A 24,343-nucleotide genomic window follows, 5' to 3' on the forward strand; every position below is an offset into this window, starting at 1 on the left:
CATTTTTTTTTTTTTACACACTTTGTCTTATAGTTTTTATTTTATTTATAGTTTGTTTGCTACACACAATTGCACATAATGACGAGGCAAAAACAATAAATTTGGTTTTAATACTTTACGTAAGTGCACTGCAGGACTACCGCACACAAAAAAAAGTGGCAGAAAGTTATATCAGAAGAAATGTGTTGCAGAAATATGACTTTAAATAGAGCCAAAAGTGATAAAAAAAATCATAGAATTTAGTATAAATAAATGTCATGGATAGATTAGTGTCCTGAGTGTAATTAGTTTATTAAAGAACATTGCTCTAAGAGGAACACACCAAATGTTGCATCCTGCAATATTATTCAATTAACTAATAAATGTCATTAGGTGTCTGTTGCACGGACCCCAGCGTGTGCGTAAGCTGATTCACAATATGACAAAAAAAAGTCCTCTTGAAATATAACCTACTTAATAACTATGAAAGAAATCACTGCCAGACAACACATTAAAAAAAAAGGTTTATTGAAGACGGACACAAAAGGTTGTTAATAAAGAAATAATGCAAATGATCATTTCAGTCAGTAAATGCAGTATACAGGAGAACCCTGAAGATACAAACTTTCAATGCAATTTTACACTTGATGCTAATAAGACCACAATAGATCAGAAGCCATGCCAGGATGCTTCCTTATGCCCACCTCGATATATTCCCCTCTCTCAAAGCTATGAAAACTCAGAAACTCACCCGATACTCAATAGAATACAAATGCAGACAGGGCTTGTATTATAATAAATAAAATATGGAGAAACTGCCCTGCAGTTGCAATAAGTTCACTGAACCTTTGCACTAAAATTTAAGGATGTAGAAAACGTTTCTGTGGTTGAAAAGGTAAAAATTATAAATCAGTCTGATCTGTATACAACTAAGAGAGTGTACATTAACTACTAAAGCCAATATAACCAACATTGGTATCATCTTTCACTACATGCTGTATTTTTCACCACATTATTATTCTCTACCAACCCAAAGTAAACCGTTTACCATCATCATTCATACACACACAACTGCCACAAACACATTAATCCTTTCTGTTGGATTGCACTTCCTCTTACCACTTAAGTCAAATGACATCTAATACTGTACATACAGGCTTTATCAAGTAACTACATGCTTGTTGTTTCTATAATGTTTGTGTTTTTATAAATGTGTAAGTGTTTATGAAACTTTTTGATATCATAAATATTTTTGCTGTCCAGCAACAAAGCACAGAGCTTCATGTCAGAGCTCATGGCTTCTTAGATTGGTGGGTGTTTTATGAAATGAGTTGACGTAACATGTTAATTGGAGGCCCTCTCTTCATCATCAGAGCCTGGGTGGGGGTCGAGATGGCGGGGGTCCTGGGGGCCCGGGGGGTGCACGAGTTGGGGGTGGACCTGGAGGGGGTTGGACCACCGAAGGGGGTGTGCGGGAGGGTGGCGTGGTGCGGGAGGGTGGCGTGGTGCGGGGCCCTCTCGACGGAGGCTTCGTACGAGGGACAGAGTTAGAGACCAGAGGTTGCTGTTCGGCGGGCGGATGAGAAGGAGGAGGTGGCGGTGGTGGCGAAGGAGAGTGATGTGTGCGAGGAGGAGCCTGGTTGTTTGGGGTGGACTCCCCATCTTTGACCCGTTGAAAACTAATACAGCGACCCTGCAAGACACAAGCAGGCAGACGAAGGTTAAACCACAACTACACATCATCATTTCAAGGCAAAATGCAGACTCAAATGCAGTGCATCTTAGTGCAAAATCAATGAGCTTCTAAGATCCACCAGCCAAAGCGGTTTGTGTGGGTCCAGCTCTGCTGACAGAGGCATGTGTGTTTCAGGCCTTGGAGGGCACACAGAGCTGCTTCTGTCTTCTGTCCACACCTGCACTACAATAGCTGTGATGCTAGCAAAGAGAGACACACACACACGCACACGCACGCTTTTGCAGTCTGCCGCTTTCCCCTCCTCTTTTCTAGGCGCCTCTGCTGTGACTCGGCCTCTCCTGATGCAGAACAGAAAGTGGTTTATGTCTCTTATGTGCTTGACTTGTTGGAATGTAAAGGGGGGGATTTCAATATCCCAACAATAGTTAACAGAGGCCCCTTAGCGTTTAACATAATTTACAAGTCGGGGAGAATGGAACGCTTCTCTTTTTGTTCTCATTGATGGTTTTCCTCTCTGTTCCTTCTGCAGACACACATAAACAGAGACACACACACAAACTCTTGTCCTGCTCAGTCAGTTTGTGAAGGATGGAGAGTAGGTCTGTGTCACAGACCCTTGGTGGTCTTATTATAACACCTTATTAAACAGAGAGGCCCTAAAGGGACCCCAGCAGCAGTAGCATTGTGACTGAGGGGGCCATTGTGTTGTTAGTGTCTGTTTGAGGGGTGCATAATTGATTGGGGGCAGCCCGTTTGGGGGGGGTGACTGCTTTGGTCTTGTTGCCGGGCCGTGGTGAAAAGGCCAGTTTGTGAGCAGCAGAGCAGCAGCACAACACCAGAGAGAGCATATGGACACAATGAGAACACAAGCTCATGAATATGAGTGTGTTTGTGTGTGTGTGTGTGTGTGTGTGTGTGTGTGTTGTGTGTTGTGTGTTGTGTAAGTGTGACTGTAAGCATGCCTCCACCAGAACATATGGCCTGAATGAAACCTTGGCCTCATGAATAACAGAAACAGACGGAGAGAAAGGTTAGGGGGCTGGCTGCAAGAGAGCACCAAATAACAACATTGGAGAAAAAGTAGATTCTTCCACTTTTAAGTAAATATGTACAATAGATGCGTTGGGTCAGCAATGTGCCACTTGTGATAGTCAGTCTCCCTGCGTGCACCTTTGGCTGTGATGTCTGTCACTGCTTTACTTCCCCTGTTGGTGATTGTTTACTTCAAACCCTTAACTCCTTTCTAGGAGAAAAACAAAACCCTAAAAACCCCTCCAGCATCCCTCTACACACCACTTCTCTGTCTAGCCTCTGTTTCTTCTTCTGAGCCCCAAGACTTTGCCCTTCCCTCACAGACACACATTAAGCAGATACTTTGCGGCCGTTTACAGGGAACTGATGCGCGCACACATTTGTCACCATTATAAGAAAGCGGGAGAAAGACGAGAGAGAGAGGAGACACACATTTGACCTGACAGCTCTGCCTGTCATCTCGCATGACATTACAGTGATCCACTCACATAAGGAAAATGCTCCATGTGTGCTCACAAGAGTTAACACACAGCATAGATTACATATGCTGCTCTGAAGCATGGAATACTTAGATAATGGCAGGAGAACAGGTCTGAGAAGGAGGAGTTGAGTGGGTGTCTTTGAATTGTGGACGGGGCAGGGCATTTGGTGACGCTGTCTTGGGCTTTGGGAGACACTGATCCACACGTTTTCTGCCGGGCAACTAGTCCATTCGTCCAGGGGGTGATCGGCCCATTGATCCACAATGAAAATATTAAGTTACTGGCAGCCCTATTAACATGTTTTAATCCTGTGAAGTGACATTTGATGAGGAACTCTTTCTGTTTTAGCTGATCGTGAGTCTGTGTTCAACACTTGTACCAAACTCGTTTTTCTGAGCAGATAACGATGAATGTGAGGAACAAAAAAACTCCTAAAGAGTCTCAGAGCTGTCTGATCTGGAAACGGATGAAATAATGAGTTAAACAGTAACATAATGTTGCTGTCCACGTGATAAATTAGAAAATCCGCTCGAAAAAAAAGAGAAAGAAAAGTACACAGAGTTAGACAACAATTACACATATAGTACAAAAGATGAAAACACATCAACAGCCATGATAAAGAAACATGTTTCATGATATCCTCGGACCCAGATCTTAATCGGCAGCATATATAGATAGATATGATGAAATATATGATAATGTGGTTGAATTTCGCGATAATGATACTTGCGATAAATAAACAGCTACTAAAGTGTAAAAAAAGTGGTATTAAAGGGTCGGTTTACCCAAATTACAAAAATATATATGTCATCGCTTACATGTAGTGGCATCTAGCTATGTTAATAGTTTAGATTTTATCTATTGACATTTTGACTTTGACTTTTGACTCAGATTTCTTCCTCCATACCAACACAATGGAGGTAAATTACATTTGTTTTGCTCAATACATTTAACAAATTACACTTCCAAATCCAACAGTAACACGTTTTTCCAGACTCAATGGCTCGGTTGTTCTGGATCAGTAGTTCCCAGCCTTTTTTTTGTCTGATATAACCCCCTTTACTCAGGTTGGTTGGATGCATTTACTTTGCAGTCAGCCTGTTGGTTGTGAATCACTGCTTGAGATAATGAAGTGAACTGGAACTACTTTCCATAGAAGAAATAGTCCCTATGAAAACTGTTGACAGCATTTTCTGTGGATACCAGTGAAACTATTACTTGAAACAAATGTTGCTAATAATAAAAAAATGGCAACTGAGCAAACTCGCTCTACTAACGCTCCAAACAAAAGCTCCAAAACAAGTGAGTAAGTGGTCTTTGAGTTGATATTGTTTTGTCAACAAGATTGGCACCACAAACAAAATACCATTAACTTCGACCATAATTCGAGCAACAACCTTAAACTAAAACTGTCAGCATGGCTATATTCGACTAGAGGTAAGTGACAAAATGTTTGTTTATGTAATTTGGGTGAAATTATCCTTTAAGTGAAGATGGGGAGGGGGGGGAGTGTGATAAAGGGGAGGTGCTGCTGTGCTCAATGTGTGTGTGAGGACGGAGGGATGGTGGCCGCCCTCTGGTAGGGTCTGTGCTGTGTGACGGGGCCATCAGAGCCATCAGCTCTGGGGACAAAAGAAGGGAATCTCTTCTGTCACAATATGGCTCGTGGCCTTTCAACTCCCCATCTGTTTGTGTGACGCTCACTCGGGAGAGCTGACACACACGTTGCAGTGACACACACATGCATACACGCATACACGGTAAAGACAGATCAAAAGCAAATGGGGAGTGTGGCAGAAACTGGCAGCCCCGCTGATGGCTGTTTGCAGAGGCAGTGAAGTAGATGTAATGTGGGGAGAAAGCAGGACGAGCTCCACCTGAGCGGATGGTTAACAATCTGCATTGAGAAGTCTGATCTGCACTCGTTATTGCTGTGCTTTTTGCCACCTTGTTGGGCTTTTTGTAATCCCACTCTGCTGTTTGTCTTCCATCTGCCGTTTCTTGCTTTTGCAGAGATGTTTGACATCACTACCGTGGGGAATTTAGATCTGTGCCTGGCTTTTGTCAACATGAGAAATCATTGTTGTCTTTCATGTCGGATATGGCGATGAGCACCAATTCTTCACAACTATCTGCTTTGCAACAAAAGTGGATTTTTCCCTCCTCCTCATTGAGAAGTAGTGTTTTATTTTCCTCAGTTAATGACTCGTGAAGGGAATTGTGGGGGTCATTGTTGAACCACAGCCACACAGAAAGTGGCTGACAAAGACTCTAGAAACGTCTGTCCTGACAGAGATTAATTGTTCCGCTTAGAAAAAAAGAATCCAAGATGGAAAGAGGGGATAAAACCATTGATGATGACCATTGATATAGACTTGAGATACAGTAGGCACATACACACACACTGCTACTGTTACATAGTAAAGATGAATCATGCCATTCAAAGAACAAATCAATACATTTTACGGCAACATGGCCTCCGCTATGAGAGGCGACAATGATACCATTTACAACGGAGCAGCTGTTTCACCATGACAACCAGTATGATGATGAAAACATGTTGGTGGGGTTATGGGATGCCATACACAGGGTCAAGGTTAGATAACACAGGCAACTCTGCTCTCTCTTGTTCACAGTGATGTCATGATTTAGGACTTTTCAGGAGCAGCAGTATTGGCCAGTAATATAGCACATTACAATCTTCAGCTTAAATAAAACCCAGTCTGACACTGTTTTGTCTACTTTAATTATCACTTGAAAGTAGAGAGTGATTTTGTAACATGCTATTTGGAAACCTGGTAGAAACCCAGTCATTTTCTGAGAGTCACAGGGAATTCAGAAGAGTACAGTACTCCTTGTGTGTGAACAATGGCAGCTTTGACGAAGAGAGCCGGTATCAGTAGCTCAATGACTCACTGTGTGTGTGCATGTAGAAAATCAGTACTGAGCTACTGTGTTAAAGATTGTACATGTTGCTCACTGACACATGTTGTCTTTATGCAATGTGACAGACAGAATGCAGATGCTCAATTGTCCACATGCAGAGATAGAAAACACACTAAAACCTTCCAACTCATTAAAAAAGCTTTTAGGTGGTTGTTACCCACAGAGCAATCTCCCAAACACATAATTACACATAATTACCAAATTATAGTTTAGTATCAGTCATCATGCCTGTTTGTGGTACACAAAGTCATGTTTAAGGTGAAAATAAAAATGAAATGAGACTGTAGTTGAGTGTTAGGCTCACCTCGTCTCCAGCCTGTGGTCTCATTAGAGATACCTGGTCGTAACCTCTCCTGAACAGAGCCCACAGAGCATCTAGCTTCCCCTGGAGGATCCAGAAAGAAAGAAATGAAGGCAAAATATATATTTAAAATGGGAGATTTTCAAATAAAAAACACAACTTTAAATATTCATTTAACTTTTAAAGGTAATTGAATAAAAGACTAACCTTAATGGGTGAGTACCACCTTCTCTGTTGTTGGGGGTGGCGTGGTTGTTTCCGAGGCTTGGGCTCATACGGTTCAAATTCCTGCTCTGGCATTTTTACAACTGCATTCTTAGGTTTGTCCAGCTTTGCACCTTCCTCAGTGGACCCCTTCTCCCCCCATCGCACCTAGGAAAGCCTCATAAGATGTATATTCTTTTAAGCGTTGAAAATGTGTGTGTGTGTGCATACATACCTCCATGCGTTTGATGCCACCCACTCCTCTTCCTCCATAGTAGGATGCATCCACTGTGGGCCACCTCTTCTTTGGCATCCCATCCTCATCGTCTGAGTCCTGAGAGTTAGACTCAATTACATGACACAGCTCATATTCTCTCAAACATACTACTTTCAATGTTGACACCAAAACTACCATGACAATAACAACACTAATAAGTAGTTATGAGAAAAACAAAACAAGTCTTACTGGCTCTGGTGGAGGAGGTGGGGGAGGTTCTTTGATCACCTGAAGGTTGAAAAAAAGATGCCATGAGGGAACCGAAGTTATAATCAACAAATGACTGATACTAATGTCTCATTAAGTTCAAACTTACCAAAGTGCAGCAGAGAGGCCAGAACCACCACATCAGCAGCAGAGCCAACAGCAGGAACACCACCAGCAACGATATTAGCACGATGGTGCCGTCAAACTGCACACAAACACAGGATGACGGGATTGAGATTAAACTGGACTATAAAATAATGGATGAGAAAAAGGTGAAAATGAAAAGGGAAAGTACTCACAGCCTCCTCTGATGACAGACACAACAGAGGAGACATCAGAGAGGAAGGAGAGAAGAAGAAGACTAGAAAACCAAGAGAAAATAAGGTTGAAAAAAGGTTTTCTCAAATAAGGCAGCGTGCCAGAAGGAAATACCATCACGTTTTGTTGTGATAATGGGGACTATATACACAGGATGTACTCACACATTCAGTAGTAGTGATGTGAACAGAGCTGGTGATGTAGGAGAGGCCCTCATTCATGCTCACCTGCAGATAGATCACCCTGCAAAAACACACAATCGTGACTGGTCTTATCATCCGACACAGAAATGCAGCGCACATCACCCTGCAAAAACACACAATCATGACTGGTCTTATCATCCGACACAAAAATGCAGCGCACATCACACGCTTGAGTTGCACACCTTCTTGTGTATTCACATTCACTCGTCTTGTTTCGGCTACTGTACAAGCTCGCCCGAGGTGTCAAACACATTCCTTCATCTACTTTGTCCATACACGCTGCCTTACAAGCACACAAACATGCTGACATAGACACAAAGCCAAAGTCTCTAAAGAGGTCAGGGAGTTCTCCACCCTCAGAAGGAATCTATTCTGTTTGGATTAGACCCAGACCTCTAATGTGGAAACCACAGACAGCTAAATTACTTCTTATTCTCCAGTATCCATTAGATATATCTGCAGCTATGACTGCACAAAGAGACAGGGCAGGGACAAGAGACGGGGGGAAAACGTTTACTTTTTGGTTGGGAAGATGACGGGATAGCGAGGCTGATGGAAGCAAAGATTGTACACAGGATTGCGGGGTTATTCATATAGCTCTTAAGAAATATGAACAAAAACAAGACAGCTAGGCGGGCGTTTGAGGTTTGAAACGCAGACAGCTGGATTGTAGTGATAGGTTTGGAAAAGAATGGAGAAAGGCTTCTTGTGCTGTTCTTATGGTTTTGGGGTGCAGAGACAAGTGGGGCATTGAGCTCTGGGTTTAGATTTGACGAGGGGGCAACAAGGCGGAGGTCACTGCAGGGGGCGGGGGGGGGGGTAGAGGAGAGGAAACAGAGTGGGGGATGGTAGGAGGAGGGCCTTTCCTGTTCTACATCGCTTTAGCACTGTCCCTCCCTTCTGACACCCCTGCATTACTTGCTCAATCACTGACTCTGTTTTCACCCCCTCCTCTATCCTCTCCATACCACTGTAAATGGTCTCATAACTCATGCTGACACTGACTTCAGACTGGGAAACTGGTGGTGCAGGTGCCACTCATCTTTTCTTCTACTTTTTCCCTCCCTTCTTTGTCCCCCTATCCCCATTATATGGTCAGCCCTTATTTCAGGCAGGCAGGGGACACGGTGCTATCAGCTCCTCTCTGACAGATAGATCTCAGCCCCCATCAATCATCAATCTGCCCACTATATATGTCTTTGCCCTGTGTGTGTGTGTGTGTGTGTGTGTGTGTGTGTGTGTGTGTGTGTGTGTGTGTGTGTGTGTGTGCAGGAGGGGGAGCTGCATCCGGAAGGTTCCCAGTCAACATAGATTTGTGTGACGGCAGCGTCAATGACTTCATTATATGCGACAAGGCTTGGGAGGAACAGGAGGTGAGTGAGGGTCTTTGGGGTTTGGGTGAAGAGGTGATGCTGGGAGCTGGAGTCCCTCAGACCTCATGTATAGGCTTTACAAACCCCAAAACAGGAAGAGGTTCACATATAATGTGATCTGACAATTTTAGGACTGCAGCAGCTAATGATTGTTTTTATTATTAAATTTGGTCAATAAAATGGCAGAAAAAAAAGAAAAGAATTTGCTTTGTAATCTGTATTATGAGGCAATATCTATATTATTGGTATAATCTGTCCAATTCCTGATGTGTGGGTGGGTTCAGCTGTCAACATCTGATTTGTTCTATCTGTATTATTTATTGTTTGTACAAGTGTTGTGACTATTTTTGTTGCGGTGTATTACTGGTCACTCAATGACTCTACCTCGGACAGATGCTATGATAACTTGCTTCGATAGTTGAGCTTTAAAGTTCATTCTTGACCTTGAAAACAGCAGCTTGAAAAAATGAGTTTTCAACACAATGTCCACTTACTTGGTGTATAATTTTGAGCGACTCTTATCAATTGAAGAATACTATTAGACGGGGTTGAAAGCTTCAGAAAAATCATGCAAGTGGACATTGTGGTGAGTATGTTTTTTGTTACTATTATCTTAGTCAGTCTGTGTTGTTAGGTTCTTTTGATAATGTGTCTTATTCACCACACTTTTGTTTTTGTATTAAAAAAGTATGATAAAAACTTAAATAACAGAAAAAAACACCTGTCCAGTCACTTCACTACATATTTCCACGTCTCTCAGCACGTTACTGCGCAGCAGCCCAGAACTCATAAGCCAGCTGTTGGCCTGCTCTCTGGGCCCTTCAGCCATTCACAGCTGACTTCCTCTTTAGTAGCACTCAGGGTGTTAGGGCAGTGCTGACTCTGCTCTAATGGGCTTTGGTTACATGGAAGGACGCCTGCTTGAGGCACCATTGCAGTGTGTAATGATGCTCCCTGTTCCACTCTCAGCAGGAGCAGCACAACCTGCGACAAAGCCATGCTGGCAACTATTGCTGGATTGTGATTTACGTGAATTGTTGCTGTCTTTTTGTCAATCCCCCCAAACTGTCTGTGAGTTCCAAGTGCCACGTCGGTTATAACGTGTGAGTAAAATAATACAGTATGTGACAGACTCTTATATCTGCCTGCTGCCACAGTGTGAAAACAAAATGTCTTCTTTCCCCATCAAAGCAGTACTTTTCACTGGCAGACAAGACAAGCTCAAATCATCCTAGAAATCTGAGTGACAGCGACAAGACAGATGATGACTGGGAGGTGTCTGAGGCCGCAGGCCCGAGTGTATAATTATGCAAAGGACTGCAGGCAGCGGGGATGGTAAGGCTGCTGGACCTCAGACCTCTCCAAGCTAAGCCAACAGCATCGCTCTGTCCGCCCCGCAAGAAACTTCTGCTCAGAATCACCAGTAGCAAAGCTGGAAGCCCTCAGAGGAAACTTTACACTGCCCCACCGACTTCACTCACACTTTCGCTCTCCCAAAGTGTCAGACAAAGACTGGGATACATCACACAACACACAAATACACAAGCACATACACACACATACATGGTTGCGGAGGGTCCTCTCCAGCAGGCTCTCATTAAGTCGTGTTCCTGGGCTCTACTCCTGTTGTCCCCTTGTGATTGGTGTCTGGCTTCGTTAGCTGTGACAAACACTGATTGATCACAGACACTCAATGACTTTGGCCCTAATTTGTTCAAGGACAGCAGTCTTCTGCGTCCACACCAAACTTGCGTACAGCTGGCAAATATCTGGGCTCAGAGTGTTACAGCTGAACATGGAGAATTTGGCAACTGGAGTGATGGCTGAGTGAGAAGGAGTGTAGGGGTGTAAAGGCAGTCAGAGCCAAAAGAGATGTGTAACTTACCTCCCAACCTCCTCTACAACAGGAGCAGGACAGAGCAAGAAGGTATCTTCTATTCCAGCTGGTCTCTCATCTGCACAGGGAGAAACAAAATCACACTTTATGTAGGAGGAATTTTAACATCTGCAGCCTAAACACAGTTCCCACATTCTTCTTAAATGCACAAGCCAAACCAGAATCCCTTAAAAGCTTGTGTGTGCTGTACATTTGCAGAACTTACCCACAGTGAGTGTATCATTCAGCTTGAAGCTGCAGAGGACCTGGTCAATGTTTCTGGCATGGAGAAACCCATTGCCTCTCACCACCACCTGGAAACTCTCTGAGACACAAACAAAAAGAGTGCAGGCACCATCAGAAATGATCATGAATGACAGTGGTAAGATAAATATATTCAGCTGTATTTGAGAGATGTAAAAGATCATAAATCGGTATTTTATTTTAAGTAGAAGACTATTTCTGTTGTACCATTATGGTGAGTGCTGGCAGCCATTGCCTTTCTCTGATGTGCTCAACTTAAGCAGGAGAAACTTGTGCATGCCTCATTACTGCTAGTTTATATCTGTGTGTGTGTATGTGTGGAAAGGCTGTAATAAGCTCCAATGGTGCTAATGCTAAAAGTGCTGCTATTTACAAGTACATGCTGTGCATTAGCCAGAAGGTTTGCATGTGTGTGTGTGTGTGTGTGTGTGTGTGTGTGTGTGTGTGTGTGTGTATATGTGTGTCTTTGACCTTTCGTTTCCCCCAGGCACTGTTAAAGCGCACTGACAGAGGCTTGCCAGCATATGCTGGAGTGTCTATGTGGCTGCTACTCAGCATATGTTAGAGAGCGGGAAAAAAACACTTGCTTAAAAACATGCCTGCAGGGCTGACAACAGCACAGCACTGTCAATGTAGGTCTGACCTTACCTATGGCACCATTAACACATGTCTATATACATCTGCATGTAACATGGTGTACATACTGTATGCGTGCACGAAGCGTCTGTATGTCTTCATTATGTGCATGCATGAATGTATGTGCAGGCATGTGTTTGAACGTGAATATAGTGTGTGTGTGTGTGTGTGTGTGTGTGTGTGTGTGTGTGTGTGTGTGTGTGTGTGTGTGTGTGTGTGTGTGTGTTTGTGATCTCTGGCTGTACACTGAGCTTTCCTCTAGCATTATCCTGGCCAACAGAAGTGAACGTTTGCCACACCTTTAACATTTAAAGCTCCAGCGTAAAGATCACTGGATAAAAACATCACAGTGTGTGGGTGTATATGTGACAGTGTTTCCAAAAAGGTCAGACAGGCTGCTATGAAAGCCATAAATATAGATACACAGAGGCAAAGCTGAGCGGAGAAAACTAACTTTGCATTTGCCTGCACATTTCTAAATTTTTACAGATGCTGTAAAAAATGTTTTAGAGTGCAGATTGGCTGTTGGAGAAGATACTGAAGGAAAACTGGTGATGTACAAGACAGATGAAAATTGAGCTCTTACAAAACATATGATATTAATTTAATTTAATCCTCTTGGCCCCCTTGGGAGCATAGGGCATCCATCATGGATCTCCACCTCACTCTCCTCTGCGCTGATGATATGATATATGATATGATATTATATAGGTATTAGATATGAATATTACTAAACATGTTGCATTAGTGCAGTTACCCAGCCTCAGAAAGATAAAACCTTCTCTAACTTAAATTTCTAATATCCTTCCACTGTGCCCACAGCCAACCTCATACAACTGTGTCTATCTGCATGTGTGTTTGTGCTTATTTACAGATGTTCAAGATTGCAACTTGTCAGTGTCGCTCATGTCATTTCCTCAGCTAGACTCAGATTCTCAATGTGCATACACACAAACACACATATTACCACCCGATTAACCACCCATTTCAGTACAGACAGCCTAATCATTTCCGGTTCACCATGCCCCATGTCTTCTCCCTCCTCCTGCCCTAATTTGACTGTAAAACAAAACCACAAAAATCAGAACAATGAATTACAACTATATAATATAATATTATACAACTTGGATTGTATTAATTTTCACATAAACTGCTGGTTTATGTGGTTTTGCAACAATGTGCAACTTAATTGGACTTCACTCATGTCTTAATTCTAGTTACGTGCGCTCATATCGTTTTTTTTTTTTTTTTTTTTTTTTCACACACACACACACACACACACACACTCTCACACACACACACACACACACACACACACACACACACACACACACACACACACACACACACACACACACACACACACACACACACACACCTTGAAATGGTAATGGTACATGGCAGATATTACTCAATTACTAAAATACTCAACTGTCTAACTTTGGAAATGATTATTGTCCTACTCTTTTAAAGGTAGAAAATGTAATAGAAAATTACTAGTACTAGTGTTTCTTTATTTATCAGCAATTAAGTATGCATTGCATTATAACTACATGTTTAACATCTATGAGAGAATTATCTTATTCATTTAAATCCTGAGTCATTTGGGTCAACCAAAACACACATACGCACGCACGCACGCACGCACGCACGCACGCACGCACGCACGCAACACACACAGTTAAAAGGTCAGTGCTGTCAGACACGTGGTGGCCAGGGACTGGTGGTGCCCTGCTGACATGAACAACACATATGTTTCTGCCCTCTCCTCTGCTTTCCTTGCCTGCCTCTGTGGCTACATGTCCATTTACATTTACACCTGAGCATTTGATAAGCTTTGTACGAATGTGTGGCTGTGTGCGACTATACACATGTACATGCATGTGTGTCTTGTGTGCGTAGAGAAAATTGGCTACGGCTTGTCCGAACAGTGGCTCTTCAATCACGTTAGTGCGACAGGACAGTGAAGGGCAGGGAGGGGTAAAGGAGGACGGAACAACGGCGAGGAAAGGGTCAGACGTTAATGAAAGCAGCAATCTCTGCTGTCATGTTAGATCTAAGGCCCATATATATATATATGTGTGTGTGTGTGTGTGTGTGAGAGAGAGAGGGGGGAATCACTGCTGTCATGTCTGATAGTGTGGCCCAACGTTCACTGTCCAGTCTGATGGCCTGTTTGCAGGCAGCTCAGTCTGGTCACTTCAGATCAATGTGAGGGGCATGTGCGTACATGTGCTTGAAGATGTGTGTGTGTGTGCTGACTAAAGGACATCTTAACATGTGTGTGTTGGTGTAAAGCATGTATGGTATGTGACTACTGTACATGCAGGCAGAGAGAAAGAGTGCCACAATACCTATGCAATATGTCAGTATGTAAGTACATGTACAGTAAATGCATCAGGATGGATGGATGGATGTGGGTAGATGGTTATATTCAAACCTATAGGGAATCTTGTCCACAGTCTTGCAGTTCAAAATAAAAGCAAACTCTGACAAGTGCTTGACAATAACATAAAAATCACATTATACTGCAAGGATGAACTTTGAGTAAGGGACAGAAGTGCCTGTTATTTCTTCACAGGACAATTTTAAGTCAACCATAAGCATAAGATGTAATTATATATTATTTATACACATAGTGTTACAACAAAGGCAGCATGTGCACTACAATCTTTGCCCTTCATTAATTAGAATTAGGCTTTGGTTAAAGTGGGTCCTTGGTTTGTAGTTCACTGACCATTAGGCTGCTCATCAATCGAATAATAAATGAGGCTGTTGGAGGATATTTGGGCACATGTCGAGTGACACACTCGGGCTCTGGCAACAGACCAGTAATTATCACATGGGGACAACTGTGATTCTTTATTATTCCTTCCTCATTTTTGTCCTTGAATGCAACATTTTCATTGCTCTAAATATCCTCTCCTCTCCCCTCCTCTCTCCTCTCCATATCCCATAATGGATGCTAATCTAAATTGGTTGTCCTGGTAGCAAGGCTGCAAATGCACTCTCTAAGTGAGTCCTAATAAGGTCATGTCAAAGCTCATCCATCCTACTGGCTACACATAACGGCTCTGTCACACTGTCTCTCTTATCCTGTTTTTTTACTTCCTGAAACTGCTGTCCAGAAGCAGAAGAGCTGGACATGGAAGAAGAGGTGAGAAGGAGGACAGGATTGAAACAACCGTATAAACATATACGATGTGGCAAACTAGGCCAGAGAAGCAGCCATGCTTAAAGATTCTCGGCTAATTCCTCTGACCAACACCCGTCCCCCCCTTCCTCTTTTTTGCACACACGCTGTGCTGAAGCGGCTATGCTAATTTCCCCCGGCCGTGAATGACAATACGCTCTCTGTCACTCCGTGGTCATAAGCGTCCATGCGATTACTCAACCTAATGTTCCACTCCAGAGGCTTTAGATGACTGTCATCTGACACAATCGCACACCGTGACTGCCCAGTGTCTTAACAAGGAGGGGAAACCTCACACGTCTTACCTCCTGCACATACGCTGGACGGCTCGGCTGCTAGAATCTCAATGCAGGACTTCTTGATGATCTGAGAGATCAGACAAAAGGAAAAAACACAATCACAAGACAATTTACTTGCGTATTAATATGATTGCGTGTGGATGAGTGTGTATCTGTATACATGCTGTATGTATGTGTCATACCGAGTCAATGATTCCCCTCAGGGCTTGGAAGTCTCCCCACACAGGAAACACATGCTCCATAGTGTCTGCAATAGTTGCAAGCTAGAAAAACACACAGACACAGAATGAAACATTTGTATTTGTTTTTTTATGTATTTGCAACATCTTCAATATCCTTCTGTGGATCATACCTGGGTCTGGTTGAATTCTTTGACCCCTACACAGTAAACAATGGCTCCCATAGATCTGGCCCTCTGTGCCTGCAAAAAAAAGAACAAATAAACCAAAATGCAGTGAACTTTAAAGAGACTCTGATACGCTTATGAAGCCAAATACATCTCCCAAAAGACTTTCTTAGTCCACACAGTAGAAATGTTAGACTGGAGCGAGACAATATGATGTTAGCTCTGAAGTAACATAATTAAAACACCAAAATGAAGGTTGGTTTTATTTCTTAAATACCAGTTATTTACCAACTTTAAAATCGACCCAAGAACTAAAATATTCCACATTAATTATTTTTTAACTTTTCCCAGGGACTAGGAACTATTTGAGAAACTCAAAACTAAGTTCTGGGAGAATTTGTTTGGGACCTTTTTACCCCCCAAAAAGTCCCTGATCGGAGGGTAGTACTTTGTGAAAGTAAAGGAACCTTCAGGGTGGGGTTTGCAGGGATGACCATTGCTGATTGGTCAAACACACACAGCGCTGCTGCTTCAACTGGCCTACCACTTCATTCATGAAACAAGGAAGTACTCTAGTATTGACTTATGACTTTTAGGACGAGGGGTGTGTGTGTGTGTGTTTTGATGACATTAAAAATAAATGTAGGCTTTGCTATCGACTTCCAACTCATTTAAAAGCATTTACCACTTGTGCTCATTGTGGTTATGTGATTTCACCAAAGCAAATAATTGGCAATAAAGTTATGAATCTTGAATCTTTAAAGTAATGTGAAACAATTAATGGAGCACTAAAGCAGCCAAGTCATTTGATTTGCAGGTGCACATTATTATGTCATATATATGAAAATCACAAAGAGCATCATTAAAAAGAAAAGCAATAATAACTTAAACCTAACAAACAGGACTAGAATGAACAATACCCTACAGTAACAAGACCCCCTGATACCCCTGTGACAATGTTTGAAAGTGAAAATCCATTCATCAAGTGTCCCTGAAACGTCTCTATTTGATAATCCATCTTACCTCTCGCTGAGCTGTGTCAAACTGCCACTCATTCAGTTCTCCATCTGTCAGAGCGATGATAACGCTGGCTGTACCTGCAGAGCACAAAACTTTCATGTCCTCTGAAACAATGCACTAAATGGAATTAAATGTATTAGACAGAGCTTACCCTGCTTCTCTTGGTATATCTGCGCATTAGCCTGCAATTGCAAAGAAGGCGGTAGTAATGATTGTGAACCAGTTAAATGAACAAAAAATAAAAGAAGTACACTTTCAGACATTAAAATAGCCTGTGATGGTTTAAAACATGTTACAAAGCAAGGCCACAAATGTCACTTTGCTCAGTGTGGTCTGGTGATGCTCATTACTCATTAGCTTGGGACAGGTGTCATTTTAATTACACTGTATGACTGAAGATTGCTCTTTTGCTAGGACATCAACATGAACCCTTCCTACAACTGATTGGTCTTTGCTTTACATTTTTAAACTTGGGATGTTAAATATTTAACCACCAAAACATGTTTCTGATTGAAAAAAGAAAAGAGAACTAGACCACGTGGAAGTGTGGATTCATGCTTAATTTGACAATGCCTTAAATACTCATTAACAAGGCTCAGCAGTTTTAAGAAACAGCAAGTCTTTCATGATCTGAGCCACTCCTCATACTGATCTAATAGGCCTTGGTTCCAGCTGCCAGGCTCAATTAATAGCCAGTAGATATTTTCCAGAATAAATCTTGTAGCGAAGACTAAGCTCTTGAGATTTTATTTGTTGGGTTCTCAGTCTCATCCTTACCATCTCCAGGCCTAAGTTCATAAATGTGTCTCCTCCAGGGATAACCCTTCTCAGAGCCGTTAAGCCTCCAGTGATGGCCTCCCTGTTGGGTAAACAGACAAACTGCCTGATAAAATACATTGAAAGAAAGCTGCTCTTAGAAAAGATATTAGGAAATATTTACAATACAGAAGTTATAGTTAGAAAGTGAGAGGTTGAGAGTGGTTCGAGATGGCAAGTAGTAGTAGTAGTACTCAGGTAGTATCCAAGGTTAGCAGTGTTGGGAGTAACGGCGTTTAAGTATAACGGCGTTACTAACGGCGTTATTTTTTAAGTAACGGAGTAATCTAATTAATTACTTTTCCCATCGTTGCAACGCCGTTATCGTTACTGAGAATGTAAAGTGGCGCGTTACTACAATTTGGTTGAATGAAGCGCGAGGTGGCTTTCGCTACACATCAGCTGCCTGGAGAGAGCAATGCCCTGCTCACGCTGTCTCACTGCACACTCTGACTACCACTAAACTCAAGACAGCGACAATGGAGACGAGCCAGGTAGCGTTCTCGAACTGAAAGTACCGACACATTGAAATTAAAGGCAAGAATGTTTATGTAACATGCACGCTATGCCCAGGAAAAAAGACTTTGTCCACGTCTGCCTCAAGCAACTCAAATCTTATGAAGCTTTTACGTTAAAGATGTTATAGAACGTAATAGCGTTATAGAACATAAAAAATAACTTCACAGTTACATTGCTGAGTAACTAATTACTTTTACAATGTGGTAACTGAGTTACTTACTCAATTACGTTTTGGGAGAAGTAATTTGTAACTGTAACTAATTACTTTTTTAAAGTAAGATGACCAACACTGAAGGTTAGTCATCAGCCAATAGTCATCCCTGGTAGACCAAATTCAATGCTTTGAATTACCTAAAGCTGGATGAAATCTGTGTGCAATTACATTTTGAATTGCAGTGACAGTGTTCAGGTGTGGGTCTTACCTGTTCTCTGTCAGTTTCATGATGATGTTTCCTCGTGTGGAGAAGACAATAAAGGACATTCGCAGCATGGGGCTGCAAACATACGGTTGTTTAAAATTAACAGACAAACAACAGACAACATTCAAATTCTTGGATGACTAATCCGGCTTGTACCTGATAAACTTCTCTGCCAGCTTCTCAACAAAGGAGTAAATTTCTATCCAGTGATTCTTCACACTTCCAGATCTGAAACAACAAGAACACAACCTTATAAGGAAAAAATGGGATGTTGCCACAGATCTGGCTAAATTATAATCAGCCAAAGCCAAAACAATTGTATTGAATTAAATGCAGGGTTACTTAGATTCGTGGCCAGCTCTCACAGGAAGTTTGGGCTTATTCATACAAAATGTTTTTTTGTCTTATAATTTAAAAACAAAGATGACTGAGTGAAACTATGACAGTTTTTAATGGTTGGTCCACCACTTTGGTTTTCCACTTTGGATTTCCATGAAATTTGGTACAGACATGCATGGTCCCCAAAGGATGAAGCCTACTGATTTTGGAGTACCCTGACTTTTCATCTATTTCCGACATAAGGTAAACTTTTTTCGTTTTGAGTGAGATGTCTACTCAACTTTTGGATGCATTGCCATGAAATTCGGACATTCATGGTCCCCACAGGATGAACTGTAATAACTTTAAGTATCCCTAATCTTTTTATTTAGTGCCATTATCAGGTCAAGATTTTGATTTGTTCAAATGTTTGTATTAATGACCAATACCTCTTAAACTGACGACAATCTTCTATACCTTTGTGTTCAGTGCTAATTAGCTGTTAGTTTGCAACATGCCAAGATAGTGAACACGGTAAACCTAATGCCATGCTAAAAATCAGCATGTTGGCAATATTACTGTGAGTATTTTAGCATGCTGATGTTAGCATTTTGCATAACTTCAAGGATTGCTGTATGTAAGTACAGCCAGAGCTGGTAACATGGCTGTAGACTAACTTATGCTAAAGTAGGCAAAACCATGGCTAAAACTATACCTACATACAATTATTAAACCACAATTTAGCTTAATAAAACTAAAGCAAAACCTACAAAAAGAGTTGTGCAATTCCGAAATAATTCTTAAAAATACAAAACTATCTGAATAGGGCCATCACTTGTTGTATGTGATTCAAAGGAAGGCCTTATGTAGGTTTTGTAGGACACGTACGAATATGTATAAACTGGATTTAATGGCCATGATATGTTTCAGGAACAACCGGAACAGTGTATCTGCTCCACATTCAAGGACATTCCTCTGGCCACTCAGTCACATTCCATTAGTTTGGACTGTAACCTGTGAGCATTGAGAGCTGCTGATTGGCCTGCTACATGCTGCTGTGTACATGACAGTGTCCTTAATGAAGCCCAGTCCCAGGGGACCACTAATGGGGGCTAATTGCTGCTGGGCCAGAGGGTTGAGGTTAGACAGGGACAGATGTAGCAGTCCGCCTCTAGCAGGGACCATGTAGCAGGCAGCTGGCCTGTGTGTCCGTGTGTGTGTAGTATCTGTGTTTATGTGATTGTGCGTGCGTGTGTGTGTGACTGTGAGGAGGAACAGATGGTCCCAGTGAGCACAGCCAGTCTTACAACAGGTTGGCGGTCCACAGAGTGAAAAGGCTGTGACATGAACAACAGAGGGAGGCAGAAGTAACACTCAGCATGGAGTAAATGTGTGTGAGTGTCAGACTGTTATAGTGAGCGTCTACTGAAGGATGCAACATCAAACAGCAAAAAGCAAGGCTGTGTGTGTGTGTGTAATAGGGTCATAAACAGAGTGAAAGTCTGAGCTGGGTTCTCATGATGGCTCTTTTGCACCTCTCATTTAACCAGTCTCTTCCTACTCTACTTATCCTTTCCCCTGGAAGGGAGGGCGTGCTAAAAGCCCTGATCCAGGAGGAGTCTCCTGGGGGAACAAGTCTCCCACTTTGAAAAAAATCGTAATCTTATTTTAAATGTCACAGAGTTTACCGATACGTATACACAACAGTTGTAACAGTTTCAATCCAGTGAGCAGGAAAGAACGCACCTTAAAACATGTAACAAAGTAAAACATGTTTACCAGCCCTCTTTCTGTTCTTTTCATTAAACTGAGAGTCAAGCAAAGGGCTCCAATGCCAGTCTAACTTTATATATATGAAGAGTTGACCTTATTAGCATTATTTGTCATTTTCTATGTGTGGAAATGATTGGTTAATTATCTAAAATGAACTGTTCAAGTTTTGAGTATTGATTCATTATTTTAAGGCAATCATCAAGCAGCTTCTCAAATGTAAATATTTGATGTTTTCTGTTTTATTTCTCTGGGTTTTGAACTTTTTTTCAGATAAAACAAGCAATTTGGAGACATTACCCTGGGTTCTGTGCATTTTTCATTATCTTCTGACATTTTTTGTAATAAAAGGTTATTCGAGAGATTTAGCACTTATACAAAACAACCCTCCAGACACTGTATGAGTTAATTTAATTGCTTTTAAATACTGCATTAGGAAAGTTCTCATTCTCTGCAAATGTACCATCAATTCAAAGACAGTTCATGTATTGTAAACACACTGATCTTCACTGCCATCATCCAACCAATTCAGCAATTAGTCTTCACCTTTTCTACCTGCATTCCTAAGTTTGTATAATATTACTGCAGAATCTCTTTTTGCCTGCAAGTCATTGGGTCAGTGAACACAAATATCTGCTCAGAACCCAGCCATAAAACATAACACCTATTATTCTATTTGTGGGCAACCAGATAGAGAGGAAAAATGCAGTCTGGTATTTATTGTGGGCCAGACGTGGAGTGTAGGAATGTTTTCTAATGCTCATTCTGTATGTGCTGAGATTCATCCATTGGAGCATGCACACGCCGCGCGCGCTATCATACACACACACACACACACACACACACACACACACACACACACACACACACACACACACACACACACACACACACACACACACACTCTCTCTCACTCTCTCTCTTCTCAGCATGCATGATTTTTCTCTATTCTCTTTTAGATTAGGTCACTGTGTGGCATTTAAGATCTGAAAAACAGCCAACAAGTCGGTGCCATCTCGGGGAAAAAGAGCAAAAGCTTCCTGAAGGCTTGCTGGAGCATGCATGTCCAGATAGTCAGACAAACAGAGGCGTACCAGAGGCTTGGCCATGCATGACGTGCCACGCTCCCCAGGCTTCTCCGAAACTTTTGGAAGCAAAGAGTAAAGACTGGGGTGACAGATGTTTGCCGTGGACATCCGAAAGATCATCAAATGTGTTGAAAACCAAAGTAAAATGTCACTCAACGTGTCCAGTTCATAGGTGGTGCAAATATGGCAACTGAGGAGCTATACAGAAAGCTTTTAGAAAACCATTACTTCACCATATTCCCAAATGTTATACACAAATACCACAGTGTTTAACAGCTTTACCGCTAAATCACATTCTTTTGACATAACATGTTATTCTTCCAGACAAATATGGCAACAAATTCAACCATACTTTGTTATTTTTTGTCTCTCTCTCTCTCTCTCTCTCTCTCTCTCTCTCTCTCTCTCTCTCTCTCTCTCTCTCTCTCTCTCTCTCTCTCTCTCTCTCTCACTCTGCTCACTTAGCATGTTTTGACATGTCTGATCGTTTTGTGTCCACATGCTTGATCTCACCTTGGAACTGGAGGTAAGATAGGACAAAAATGTAAATTATAATGTCTGAGCAGCTAAGAACAGCAGCACCGTCTGAGACTGCAGAGAGATCACACATGGATAACTACTGGCCACTTACACAGCCCAAAAAAGGTGGCAAAAACATCACTGACCATAGCCTCAAAAAGCATACTATTATGAGATTTAACATAAAGTCAAGTATGTTTGTTGGGGCTGTGAGGTGGCCCGATTTGCATTCCTCTTGGCTTACAATTTATAACACCTAAAAGTCTATTCCAGGTGGTAGTGTTAAATATGGCATACAAGATATTTAAAGATTGATCTGGGGTTAGTCTGAGAGTTGGTATTAGTTAGAAACAGGGTCATAGTGCTCTAGAGGTCTAAAGGTCTCTGATTGAAATCAGGCTGGGGATCTTTGTCATTCTCACTCTCTCATGCCTCATTTCTGAAGGTGTAGTGGTACCACTTTCATATACAGCATATTTTTATGAGGCATTCTTTAAATGGGATTTTAAAATTGGTAAAAGCTGGGTAAAAGGCAAAGCAATTTAGGCTGCCATGCACACTATCCAAAGGGATTGTCAGCATTTGACAATCCAAATGATGTTCTTACAAATGGCTTATAACCGATCTATAAAGCATTCTTAAATAACTTATTTACCAATGACGAAAGTGAGAAAGTGGTGCTAATATACATGTGTCTGGTGTTTTTGTTCCATAAAATATCAACCTAATCCTAATCAGATTTAAGAACTCTAACTCCCCATATGGAAAAACAATAAATAATGGACTCTGTTTCTGGTCGGTTCAGGATACAATCGGCCTTCAGTAGCCAAGATGGAGAGAAGAGTAGTTGAAAGGATCACCAGGCCACATAGCACCGCTGTGGGGCTGCAGCTGTGTCTGCAGGCGTCACCAGCCTGAAACTCTATCCATCCTGCCCGCCCTTCCCACATCCCGTGGGTAAAAGCTCAATCTGTTTGCTTCTCCACTTTGAACCGGACGAAAAGAAAACAATAGCATGCCCCAATGTACGAAATACTATTCACACTTCTAATACAATGCTAATAGCCTACATGTGCGAAAAGACACTTAAAAGATAAACAATCAGGGTTAAAATGGTTTTGGACGGGCTCTCCGGGCAGTCATCCCATCAAACAAGAAACGACTTTGTGATACAACAAACCAATGAATAAAAGCTGCCCTTCCGAATATGCAAGCTCAAACTTGTAGGTTACTTTTCTTTAGTAGCCTACCGTTACAACAACAGACTGAATGTGACGGATGCGCACCGCGTTTCCAAACAACTGGGCGGTTGCATGGCAATGCGCAGCGATGAGAAAGTAACAAAGCCGTAAATAATATCGGACACTCACTTGTCCAGGACAAAATAGAGGTCGAAGGCGCCCTGACAGGACCTCTCCTCCTCCTGTTGCTCGCCCTGCAGCTCTCCTTTCACCGAGACATCGAGGAAGAACATTCCCAGCAAAGCCAAGGCGAGGAACATGCGAGTCTGTGTCCTCGCCATCTTTCCCGGTTACTGTTGACTACTCCAACACTGTGACAACTAAAGACCTTCACATTTTCTCTCTAGCATCTGTTTGTGAGTCGACTGTGTGTGTATAACGCGTTGTTCCTCGGTGTTCCGTCCTGTTAGGTTGAGTGCATTCAGCCTACAGGAGGATTGTTCAGTTTAAGCCGGGCTCTCCAAGTCTTCTCTTTCAGCTGAGAGAAAAACAGGATGGAGGAGAGGAGCGACACCCGAGGAGAGATACAAAACTCCACTTTAACACAGACATTTTTTAGTGGGATAAATATACTGTCTAGAGATTACCCAAAATAACAGACAGTTTGAAAATGGAAAAACATCAAGTCCTCGCATAAATCGGCTTTATTTTTTTTTGTTTGTTCACGAACCATCAGAGGACCAGACATGATCAATGAATAGGCTAATTAAAATGATGTTCACATCCTCTGATGCAACATTTCTCCTCAATATTTTTCGCTTTACAGTTATTTTGAAATTAAACAAGGTTTTAGTATGGTAGATGAATTAATGTCATATTTAGTAAATCCCTCATTTTGTTTTGAATAATCAATAATTTGGAGAATTTGTGTTTTTAGTTCCATCCATTCACTGTCTCAGGCATTTCGCCCTCAAATGAAAAAACACGGGAACTGCAAAGACAATTCAATTATGGGCCTGTATGCAAATCGACCAATAACAGGATGTGATGCTGGAAGGTTT

The 24,343-nt window shown here is 41.9% G+C and overlaps 1 protein-coding gene across 1 annotated transcript; it reads right to left on the minus strand.

Moving 5' to 3' along the window:
* Window positions 1-485: 485 nt before the first annotated feature.
* On the minus strand, window positions 486-23,843 carry antxr1d (ANTXR cell adhesion molecule 1d). Its single transcript, XM_039783741.1, has 18 exons — window positions 23,472-23,843; window positions 18,563-18,634; window positions 18,410-18,481; window positions 17,430-17,511; window positions 16,804-16,834; window positions 16,656-16,729; window positions 15,639-15,707; window positions 15,469-15,549; window positions 15,293-15,353; window positions 11,121-11,219; window positions 10,904-10,973; window positions 7,607-7,685; window positions 7,234-7,329; window positions 7,107-7,145; window positions 6,876-6,974; window positions 6,644-6,808; window positions 6,440-6,520; window positions 486-1,672 (listed from the first exon to the last, which is right to left on the minus strand). The coding sequence occupies exons 1-18, from the start codon at window positions 23,621-23,623 to the stop codon at window positions 1,349-1,351; spliced, it is 1,746 nt and encodes a 581-aa protein (XP_039639675.1). The 5' UTR covers window positions 23,624-23,843; the 3' UTR covers window positions 486-1,348.
* Between the last annotated feature and the right edge of the window lie 500 nt (window positions 23,844-24,343).

Source organism: Perca fluviatilis, chromosome 19 (assembly GCF_010015445.1).
Source record: "Perca fluviatilis chromosome 19, GENO_Pfluv_1.0, whole genome shotgun sequence".
Lineage (NCBI taxonomy): Eukaryota > Metazoa > Chordata > Actinopteri > Perciformes > Percidae > Perca > Perca fluviatilis.

Bases quoted from the DNA above. Each gene is read 5' to 3' on its own strand.
- antxr1d (XM_039783741.1), bottom strand. From the start codon at position 23,623: ATGGCGAGGACACAGACTCGCATGTTCCTCGCCTTGGCTTTGCTGGGA. The intron at 15,708-16,655 runs GTAAGATGGATT...TTTTTTTTGCAG, and splicing joins TTGACACAGCTCAGCGAGAG to GCACAGAGGGCCAGATCTAT. The intron at 11,220-15,292 runs GTAAGACGTGTG...TTTGTGTCTCAG, and splicing joins GTCCAGCGTATGTGCAGGAG to AGAGTTTCCAGGTGGTGGTG.